The sequence below is a fragment of the Myotis nattereri genome, assembly GCF_964212035.1.
Source record: "Myotis nattereri genome assembly, chromosome: 19".
Taxonomy (NCBI): Eukaryota; Metazoa; Chordata; class Mammalia; order Chiroptera; family Vespertilionidae; genus Myotis; species Myotis nattereri.
In genome coordinates, this window is record NC_138095.1 from 13,262,610 (window position 1) to 13,274,021 (window position 11,412).

The window sequence follows — 11,412 nt, forward strand, 5'->3', positions numbered from 1 at the left end:
GCCTCTAGTCTGCTCTGAACTTGAGTCCGCTCTTAGCTAGGCGGACAAGACCTGAGTGCAAGGGGGGTGGGGGGTGGGGGGCGCTTTGCGGTGCTTCTTCTCCCTGCCATCTCACGCGGTTCCAGCATCGCCCCCCTTCCCACGGTTGGGGGAAGTTCCTGACTCCGGGCTGTTAGTTCCTGCACTTGGGGGATGTGGGCAGTTTGTGAGGAGGGCATTACTCAGGAAGGCTTGGGGAACCTTGCAGAGCCTGGCCACCCTCCTCTCTGGAGCCAGTCATGCTCTCTGTGGGTCCCAGTTCTTTCATGCTCTAGCGTCGTATATGCAGCTTTCTCCACCAGGAACGTTCCTCCCCAACTGTGTTGAACTTCAGAATCTTCAAGTGTGGGTTCAGAGGTCACTTCTTTTTTTTTTTTTTTAATATATTTTATTGATTTTTTACAGAGAGGAAGGGAGAGAGATAGAAACATCGATGAGCGAGAAACATTGATCAGCTGCCTCCTGCACATCTCCCACTGGGGATGTGCCCACAACCCAGGTACATGCCCTTGACCGGAATCGAACCTGGGACCCTTCAGTCCGCAGGCCGACGCTCTATCCACTGAGCCAAACCGGTTTTGGCCAGAGGTCACTTCTTTCTGAAGCTTTCTTTGGCCCTTCCTCTGGACCCCTGCAACCCCCAGTACCTCTCACGGTACCTATCAATCATCCCCTCATCACCCAAGGAAGTGAGGCCAGAGGGCAGGGGACAGGGGCTGCTCCTCTCTGTGTGCCCAGGGTCTGGCAGAGGGAGTCTGGAGAGGCCCAGGGCTGCTGGGGGTTGGGACTGAACCCATGATTAGGAGGTGAGAGGGGAGGCTGGATCCTGCCCCGAGTGGATCCTGTCCCTTTAATAGCTGCTGGCCAGGTCCTTCTTGGGCTCCTGCTTTATCTCCTGTTCAGCTGTGACTGCAGCTGCTCTGCTGACTCATGTGCCCCAGCAGCCAGCAGGAGCTGGGAGCATGGGCTCCCCAGGGCCCTTGGCAGACTGGGGGCTTCTGGATTACAAGACCGAGAAGTATGTGATGACCAGGAACTGGCGGGTGGGCGTCCTGCAGAGGCTGCTGCAGCTCGGGGCTGTGGTCTACGTGGTAGGGTAAGAGAGTGGCTCCTGGCCACGTTGGCTGAAGGACCATGACTGTCCTGCTGGGCTGAGGGTTGAGGGTTTGATTCTTCAGGGGCCGGGCTGGTGGTAGTGGAGGCCGGGAAGGTTGGGACAGGGTAGTGGGTAGGCAGAGGAAGGATTTCTGTCTGTATAGGGGCCAGTGGGTGCAAGAATAAGCCGTGTGCCCACCTGCCTCTTTTTCCTGGTCCCTAGCCCCATGTTGGGCTCTGGGCACAGAGTAGGATGGGCTCCACCACTTGCCCATGAGGCCCTGGGCTGGGCAGGATGCAGCCCCTGACACTTGTGAGAGCTAGAATACCAAGGCCCCGGATAGAATACTAAGATTCCCCTGACTCACCAGTTCTGGCCCGGTCAGGGGACTCTTTAAGGAGGAAGCTGGGTCTAGCTGGGGCAGGGGGAGGGTTTTGGCTGGTGAAAGAATTGGTAGGGGACATCTCCAAGCCCATGAGTGCCTAATAGGAGACCCATGAGTGGGCACTGGGTCTCCGATGCATGGCCTGTGCTTCGGGCCTGTGCAGGGTGTTGCGGGGTGGGGGTGGGGGGGCGCGATGGGATGAGCATGGAGAGGAAGTAGGGGACTTGAGGGGTGTTCTGGGAGCCTACAGGGTGTGAGGGAGGAGGCTGAGAAAGTAGGGCCCAGCTCGGCCACTGCTCACAGTGTGCCAGGGACAGACCTTACTGCCCATTGCTCCTCCCCAGGTGGGCCCTCCTCGTCAAGAAAGGCTACCAGGAACAGGACCTGGACCCCCAGATTTCCGTTATCACCAAACTCAAAGGCGTTTCTGTGGCCCAGATCAAGGAGCTGGGGAGTCGGCTGTGGGATGTGGCCGACTTCGTGAAGCCGGCGCAGGTGGGTGCCTCAGTGGTGTCGCCAGGTGCTGACACCTGAGACCCCCGTCGCAGCACACGTGTGCAAGAGAGGCATGTGGTGCCGGACGGGGTGACGACAGCTGGCGCTGTCACAGGGCTGGGCTCGGGAAGGGCCTTACAGAGGAGAGGCACCTGGGCAGGGCGATGGGGATGTGTGAGAGGTTTCCAGGTGACTGAGAGGGCTCAGGAAGCCAGGCCAGGGGCAGCACATGGACAAAGGCTGCATCTGGAAGAGTGGATGTCTGGGAACCTGACATTGAGCTTGAGCTTGAGGGGAGGGTGGGAAGGGCATGGGGGGCCAGGCCCTGGAACTTCCTGTATGCCTGCCTCCCTGACCTGGGGGGCTGCCGTCAGGCCCTCCTCCGCTGCCCCTCCTACACTGCATTCTGGCCGCTTCTCCTACCCAGATTGTCGACAGTCCGCTTCCACCTCTGTCCTGCTGATGCCCAAATTGTATCCCCAGTGACACCTGCCCTGAGCACAGTTGCCTCCTGGGTGCACACCCACCACGTCCAAAGAAAAATCATCTCCCTCTCCCCGGTGGCCTCTTTTCATCCACCAGTGCAAAAGCTGGACGCAGCTTGACCCCTTCCTGCCGCCACCCCAGCCTGTCCATCTCCGAACAGTTTTCACTGCTGCTCAGGCCACACCTGGATGAGGCTGTGGTCTTCGAGTGGGTCCCAGGTGCACCCACGCAGCAGCCAGGCTGAGCTTCCACATGTGACATCATCAGAGCCTGCCAGCCCTTGCCTCCCACCCTGGGGAGTCTCCCTGTCCATGATGGTAGCCACCAAGTCCCTCCAGGTCCTGACCGCTGTCATGGACCTCTGCCCAGCCCTTGCCTCCCCTTCCTGGGTGTACATTCCCCCAAATTCACAGAGCGCTTATGCTCAGCACACGGGTGCCAGCCACTCTTCCTGTCCTTGGCCACCATTTGCCCAGGCAGAGCTCACCACCTGCTACCCTGGCCCTTGGCCATGCGTGCAATGAGGGGCCTGCCTTCTGACCAGCTGGGCATGTGCCCGGCCCAACTCTGTTCTAGATGTTTAGTGCCTGGAAACAAGAGCTCCTAGAAAATTCTGGTTAAGGGAATGAGCGTGAACATGAAAAATACACTTGTCTGTAAGAGGCAGACATGGGCTCAGAAATGGCCAGAAACCCAGCTAGCCTCCCATCTCTCCTTCAGTGTGCCTCCCTGGAGGCATTGTCCTGGGCACAGGGCTCTTCCCTCACACACCAGGCTGCCAGCTTCTGTCCCCTCCCATTGAGGGGGCCATGTCGCAAACCCCGACATTTGCCTTCTAGGGGGAGAATGTGTTCTTCTTGGTGACCAACTTCCTTGTGACGCCAGAACAAGTTCAGGGCAGGTGCCCAGAGGTAAGGTTGCCTCAGAGGCTTCCAGCGGTTCCCAGTTCCTCCTCCAGCCCTGGGTCCCCAGCCATGTCCTCCCTTCTCCTTCCCAGGGTGCCTGAGGGCTCAGTATGTATTACTCTATTCCGGGCACTGGGATAAAAATTTTCTGTGAATCATTTCACGTAGTTTTCACAATCACCCTGCCTGGTAGGAATTATTGCAGTTCCTTCCAGCCTGTGGGTGGCAGGACTCTGGACTTCTGGGAACTATGCTTCCAGAACCTTCCACCATCATTCTCTGTGGGATAGCCAGGCTCCTCCCCATCCTGATTCTGCCTCTGGGCACTTCCCTATTGTCAGTGGGACGCCAGGAGCTGGGCACCATGCGTAGGTGGGCTCTAACAGCAAGAACCGAGCTGGGAGATACCTCCCCTTCTCTGTGCCCAGCCTCTAGTGGTGTGCCCCCAGGCAGCTTTCATTGTTGTGGGCAAGCACAGCATACTCTTGCTTATGCGTTCTGGCTCATGCCCTGACCAGAAATTGAATCTGCAATCCTTCTGTGCACATGATAATGCCCAACCGAGCTACACCGGCCAGGGCTTATCTTAACCCCAGCTATAAATTTTGTTTGAACAATTGGGACCCAGGACATAACTCGGGAAACCTACCTCCATGGTGACAACTTCCTTCCTTTAATTGAGTCCAGTGTTGAATTGCTTGCTGGACTGTGTGCTCATCTGTCCCTTGATCCCTGGATGTCGGTCCCACCACAGTTGCCGAGGGGACCACGTGTCCCTGGCTGGCCCTGCTCTCGGAGAAGGGGAGTCACGTGCACAGAGGATGTGCTTATGCTTGCGAAGCACACACGATGTTCTTCCCTCTCTGATGCTCAGAAGACATCTATTTAATGTTCAGTTTATCGCCTATTCTGATTTTTGCTGCGGCCATGGTTCTGTGTTTTCTGGAATCCGTGTGATTCCTCGTTGCCCATGTCTTGGCGTTTGGCCCTTCCTAAGAAACTGCCAGGGCAGATCATTCAGGGCAGAAAACCCAGCTTCCTGAGACGAGCCAGAGTTCCTGCCAGCTCTTCTCAGGAGTCCTGGCCATCTGGTCCCTCCGAGCATATGTACTGTGCTCCCTCAGCAAACACCTGCCAAGCCTCCCCCTAGGCCAGGCCCTGTGCTGGTCTTGAAAAGCTCTGCCCCCTGTACTTCAAGAAACTCCTGCACAGACAGCCCCGCCAAAGTGGCTGTCCTGTGATGGGGACAGATGCTGCAGCTGGGGGACCAGGGGAGGCGCTTCTGCCTGAGGCCTCAGGACGGGTTTCCCGTGGGACTGGAGGCTCAGGTGGGATCGTAAAGATGTCTGGGCAGAGGGCTGTGTGGGCAAGGACCTGAGCTGTGTGAGGTGAGGCAGCTCCAGGGTCATTTGCTGCTGAGTGGGTCTGGGGCCTAGACTTGGACTGGGCTGGGAAGGGGTGGCCCGAGATCTCAGGGGCCCTGTGAACTAAGGCGGTGAATTCAATCAGGAGCGGCAGGCAGCCAGGGAGGGCTTGGGGAGGGGCGCTCCATCTCTCCATGGCATGGACCATTCCAGTTGCTGGGTGGAGGTGGATGAGGTCAGAGCAAGACCCGGTGGTGGTCACCATGGGGTCCAATTGGAGGACATGGTGGCCCAGCCAGGGTGGAGGAGAGGGGCAGACTCAGGACACAGTTAGGGACAATGGGGCAGAACAAGTGGCCCCACACTGTCATCTGCCCACTTAGCACAGTCCCACCCCCCAAAAGTCCCATCATCTCATTTGGCTTCTCAGAATCCCCAAGCCCTTCCTTGACACTGTTCTTCCTGCTGCCCCTGAGCTGGGTGCCCTGGACAGTGGTGTCCATCATCTGCCCCAGCAGAACGTGTCTGTGCAAGTGCCTGATGCTCAAGGGTACCTTCCTCTCCAGGTTCTGGGACCCCAAGAAAGCTCACCTCTTTCCCCTCCTGGCTGATCCCAGCTCTGTGACGGTGTGCCTGCATTAATGCCCCTGTTTTACTGAAGAACAGGCAGGGAAGGGTCTAGCCTGTGAGGTCCTACTTCCCTACCCAGGCCCCTTGGATTAGGGTCTGTCCTTTGTCCTCCACACCCAGTGACTCCAGCATGAACTTACCCTTCCCAGGGTCCCTTCACCTTCCCTGTTGCGTGATCTGAATTGGGATCAGAGGAGTTGGGCCTTGATAAACCACTTCTGTCCCCACCAGGGACAGAACTACCAAAAGAAAGGGAGTCTTTCCTTGCTTTGGAATACAGCACCTCTGGTTGGGGGCTGCTCACCCTCCCTGCTCTGACCACTTCCTTTTATTTGCACCCTCCAGCTTTTCCAAACTCAGAGAACCCTGGGGGACTAAGGCGGGTGGGACAGGTCCCTGTGGACTGCAGGGCTGGATCACCCACTGGGCCCTTGACAACTCTGCTCTCACCCACCTCAGCACCCCTCCATCCCGCTGGCTAGCTGCTGGGCCCACGAAGACTGTCCTGAAGGGGAGACAGGGACACACAGCCATGGTAACCATGGGCCCAATCTTCCAGTGCCTCTACTGGGAATGGGGCTGGTGGGGGGAGGGCAGGTTGTGCCCCTGGGTGGCTCCTGGGTACAGGCCTGGTGGTGCCTCTGTGTGTCTCCGTTTTGTCAATAGCCCCTTGTCCACCCATCCTCCACCTCAGGTCTAGAGCCTGTCTTGTGTTTTCAAGGCATAAAAACAGGCCAGTGTGTGGTGTTCAATGAGACCCACAGGACCTGTGAGATCCAGGGTTGGTGCCCAGTGGAGAGCGACACTGTGCCCACGTAAGTCCCCCCCAAATCCCAAGGCAGGGTGCCAGGACCAGCAGGGCCTGCCCCTCACCTCCCCCACCCCACAGGGAGCCCCTACTGGTCCAGGCCGAGAACTTTACACTGTTCATCAAAAACACCGTCACTTTCAGCAAGTTCAACTTCTCCAAGTAAGTATGGGTGAGTCCTGAGGGGCCCAGACTCTCCTTATCACCATCCTGGCCTAACCTTCCCTCCCCCACCCTCTCAGATCCAATGCCTTGGAGACCTGGGACAACACCTATTTCAAGCGCTGCCGATATGACCCCCGCTCCAGCCCCCGCTGTCCGGTGTTCCGCATTGGAGACCTCGTGGCCGCAGCTGGAGGGGTCTTTGAGGACCTGGCCTTGCTGGTGGGTCTGTGGTGGGCAGGGTTCTGGGAGGACCCAGGGAGAGGGTCCCAGCCCATGTGACAGTGGAACATTGATGTGCTGTGTGCAGGGCGGTGCTATAAGCATCCATGTCCTCTGGGATTGCAACCTGGACACTGGGGGCTCTGACTGCCAACCCCACTACTCCTTCCAGCTGCAGCAGAGGAGCTACAATTTCAGGTGCCACTGCCCCCGCCCCCAGTGCCCACATGCTGCTCCTCAGCCAGGTGCACCTTCACCTGTCCTCCTGTGGAGGTCAGGACAGACCCCACCCCTGGCCAGCCCTCTGGATGCTCCGCTCTGTGTAAGAGGGCGGTCCCAGGAGCAGGAGGGGGTATTCTCAACTCCAGGTCCCCCAGAACAGGCCCTGTCCAGCTGCCCTCCTGAGTTCTTCCCCTTCACCCCATCTGTCCCCACACCTGGGTTATAACTGGGACCCCTCACCTCCAGCCCCTCCTCCACCCCACCCTGCCTCAGCATCTCCCCTCCACAGCACAGGGGGGAGGGGCTTCCTTTTTTACTTTTTCCTTAAGGTTTTATTTAAAAATTTTCTTAAATCTATAGAAAAAGTTCAAAGATTAATATCATGAACACGTATATACTCTTCATCTGAGTTCACCAGAGTTTTTTATTTGTTTGTTGTTTTACCATTTGCCACATTTGCTTCTCCCTTCCTCTCTAGAATGAGCCAGATACACTAGTAATTAGAGAGATTTCAGATGCAACCTTTGAAAAGTAGGTGGCAGACATTTAGATACTCACTCACCCCTCTCAACACTGTGCTGAGAATGAGGACATTCCCTATGGGATGTTCCATGTTGTCACACTCAAAAACTTTAACATTGGCAGGCTCTGGCCAGTGGTCTCAATGGTTAGAGCGTTGCCCGCCACCCCCCCCCCCCACCACCACACACACACTGAAGGGTTGTGGGTCTCATTCCCAGTCAAGGGCACATACCTGGCTTCACTGACCTCCCCAGCCCTTTGCAACTCTATGGGGCTGGCTCCCTGCCCACACCCTCCTCCCCTCATCTCTGTGCTCTCACTGGCCCTATTGTCTCTGCCTAGAACTCCTTCCTGAACCCCAAAACCCAGCCTGAAAGTCTCACCTGCAGGAAGCCTTCCCTGCTTCCTAAGGGAGAGTGAGTTCCACCCTCTGGATGCTCACAACCCTGACCTGACCCCACTCATCCCCCCCCCCCCCACTGCCAGTGTCTGTTTAGAGACTCTTCTGTCTCGTCCCTGTGCCCTCAGAGGGCAGGGAGCTTCTGAGAGGCAGGTTCTGGTTTGCTTTTCCCCTGTGTCCTCAGCAGCGACACAGAGCTGAGACCCAGGATTTGGAGTCAATGGGTGAGCAAGATGGAGGCTTGGGAGGGCCAGCCAGCTGCGAGTGGGCAGAGCAGGCCGCCAGACTTTCTCTTGCCCGCAGGACAGCCACTTACTGGTGGGAAGCCTCAGGCGTGGAGGCCCGGAGCCTGCTGAAACTCTATGGGATTCGCTTCGACGTCATCGTTACTGGGCAGGTAGGAGCGGCCGGGGGATGGCCAGAGCGGGGGTGGAAGGAGGCGACCATCATGGCCTGAGGTTCAGCCCAGGTTTCTCTCAGGCAGGGAAGTTTGGGCTCATCCCCACGACCATCACTTTGGGCACCGGAGTAGCTTGGCTGGGCGTGGTGAGTGTGGCCAATGTGGGCTCCCCCTGGCTGCAGACTGCGCGTGCCCAGACCCGCCTGCATGCACACTGAGCCCCCTTTGCCTGCTGTTGAAGGTTGGGGAGGGTGGCAGGAGGGCAGGCTGGGGCTGGGACACGGGTCTACCCTGACTCTCCTAGATCACCTTCTTCTGTGACCTGCTGCTGCTGTACGTGGATGGAGAAGCCCATTTCTACTGGACAACCAAGTATGAGGAGGTGAGCGGTGGGCCCGCTCCGCCACCAGGTGCTGCTGCGCTTGGAGGCTGTTGGCCAGAGCCCTGACCTAATGTCTTCATCTGCAGGCAAAGGCCCCGAAGGTGACCGCCAGCCCTGAGCAAACAGAGCCGGCCTCTTCACCCCCGACCCAGGCTGCCCACGTGGCTTAGAGGGGGCCCAGCTCCTGCCCCAATGGCTACTGCTTCTGAGAGCCAGACGCTGATGCCAGGGTGGCCCTGCCCGGGCTCTGGCCCCCACTCGCTGGCCCATTCTTGAAGCCTGTAACTATTTCCTGTGGCTACAAAGGGTGGGTCCCACCTGGGGGACCTCATGGATGAAGCTCCTGCAGAACCAGGGTGGGGCATGTGGGGAGAATTCTACTGTCAACTCCCAGGCAGACTGTCCTTCCCCTGACTCCAGCTTTGGAGCAGTACTGCCTGGGGAGGGACAGAAGCCAGTCTTGCATAGAGATCTGCAGTGGAACAGGAGCCGTGGAGAAGGGGAGAGCCCTGGGCACTGCATGGCAGGGCACTGGTCCGGTGGGGTTCTTGCTCTGTCTGTGTCTAGAGAACTTTCTCCCAGGCTCTGTCCCCAGTGCTCCCAGCAGTGGCCCACTCACCAGCTGCCAGCACTGACCCTCTCACAGACTGTAGCCAACTCCAGCCCTGCCTGGCATCTAGCCCTCCTCCCCTTGCCAGCACCCCCATCCCAGGTAGAGCCTCCACCCTCTCAGCGGTGCTGCACTGGGCGCTGCAGTGGCCCTGGGCAATCTCTCCTGTGCAGTGGAACCACCCTCATACATTGGCGAGTGAGCGCATAGCTTTGGGGAATGTTCTGTGAATTGGAAAAACTCATGCTGGCTGTTCTGTGCCTGTAGCTATAGTCAGTGTTCAGAAAGGAGGCAAGCCGACTCCTAGGGACAACCCACTAGGGCACCTCAGATGCCAGTGGCACCCCCTCCTAGCCTAGGAGTACCCGTTAGGCCTGGAGGACCCTGGGAACCACAACAGCAGCCTCCCATTCATGGATAATCAGTGAGAGGTACCATGTCCTGAACACCTACTCCATGCCAGTCCCTGTGTCCCCATGGCTTTCGCAACCTCCCCTCAGGCTTATTTATTCCTGGGGCCGAGGCCTCTTTGTCCTCTGCTCTTCCCACTTAATTGAAAGTGAAAAAGCTGGTGTGACAGTGTATTAACTTGTTCACAGCGAAACATGACAATCCATCCAAACAGAGCAAAACCAAAACAGATGCCCTCTTCCCCCAGAACTTTATACATGTCCTCAGGTTTATATGTGGTTTGTGGAATAGAATTTAGGGGAACCTGCAGCCTGTCTGGCTCCATGGGATGCTGATAGGATAGTGGACTCCCAGACAAGATGGTGCCACCTGGAACACCGTGCCTTGGCCAGCCCCTTGGTCCCTTCTGATATTTGCCTGATGTTGTCTTGAGGAACTTCTTAAATGGAGAATCCCACTTTCTGCAGGAATGACAATTCCCTTAACCTGCTCCCATGTGGCCTAAACATAAAATGTTCCTTGTTCTGAAATGCCTTCACAAAAATCTAGAAAAAATGCATTTCAAGCCAAGAGACTTGGGCAGTTTTGTGACAAGAGCTCCCCTAAAGCCTAACCAATGATCACCTGAGAGCCAGTGTGCAGTGTTTTGGAGCACTGACGTTTTATCTAGCAGGAGAAGGGTTCTCACTTACAGGCAGCTACAGTGGATATACGAGGCGAGGCCTAGCATGGATGGCACAGTGAAATGTAAACTTCCAAGGGATATGGAGGGGCCAGTGCTGGGACCCCACCGAACAAGGCAGTTACACAGAGCAAACCCATGAAGATGTGATGACGCTAAAGCACATTGGAGAGGAAGAAGTAAACTATCTCTAGTTAGAGATGACATGATCTTATGTATAGAAAATACTAAGGAATTCACACCAAAAATATTGAAACCAACAAGTTCAGCAAAGGTGCAGGCTACAAGATAAATAGACAAAAATCAGAGGATCTAATGTATAACATAATGACTATAACACTGGGTTGTATAGTTTAAATTTGCTAAAGAGTGGAACTTAAATGTTCTCATGAAAAAATTTAAGTAGATAAATGTGTGGATGTTAATTAGCTAGAAGGGAAGAAACCTTTCAAAATGTGTACATATATCAAATCATGAGGTACACTTTAAATATCTTACAGGTTAGCCAGTTATACCTCAATAAAGCTGAAAAAATACAAAAATTGATTGCATTTCTCTACACTAGCAAAGAACTATGGAGAATGAAATTAAAATGATTCTGTTTACATAGCATCAAAAAGAATAATTTATAAAGATACTTAGAATAATATGTCAATGATATCTCAAAGCTGAAAAAAAGAGAATAAATTTAACAAAACAAATGCAAGATTTGTACTCTGAGAACTACTTAACTTCGTTGAAAAAAAAATTAAAAATACCTAAATAAGTGGAAATGTTGGCGACAAAAAGGCACCAGGTGTTAGACTGGTGACCTCAGATCGGACCTTGGTTCAGCAACATCAGAACTTGAGTTCTGGCTAAGAGAGAATTCAAGAGTCAAGACTCAAAACTATAAGATAAAGTTTACTTAGAAAGTCACAGAGGTAGACGTGAGCGTCGAAGAAATGGACCCAGGAAACAAGTTACAGAGGCAAAAGAAGGGCCCTTGGTGCATAGAAGATGAGAGAGAGAGAAAAGAGCGAGAGAGGAGAGAGAGAGAGAGAGAGAGGTAAGGGGTGGGGGACGGTTCGGGCATGCCCTATAGCAGTGATGGCGAATCTTTTGAGCTCGGTGTGTCAGCATTTTGAAAAACCCTAACTTAACTCTGGTGCCATGTCACATATAGAAATTTTTTGATATTTGCAACCATAG

At 55.2% G+C, this 11,412-nt stretch overlaps 1 protein-coding gene across 1 annotated transcript; it reads left to right on the forward strand.

The window, feature by feature from the left end:
• Positions 1-1,001: 1,001 nt before the first annotated feature.
• P2RX6 (purinergic receptor P2X 6) lies at positions 1,002-10,886 on the forward strand (the record flags this gene model as incomplete). Its single annotated transcript, XM_081114256.1, has 12 exons — positions 1,002-1,135; positions 1,865-2,015; positions 3,341-3,412; positions 5,860-5,935; positions 6,122-6,215; positions 6,290-6,370; positions 6,451-6,592; positions 6,681-6,790; positions 8,040-8,133; positions 8,217-8,282; positions 8,441-8,518; positions 8,605-10,886. 12 exons carry the CDS (start codon positions 1,002-1,004, stop codon positions 8,686-8,688), a joined length of 1,182 nt encoding a protein of 393 aa, XP_080970382.1. The 3' UTR covers positions 8,689-10,886.
• Positions 10,887-11,412: the final 526 nt, after the last annotated feature.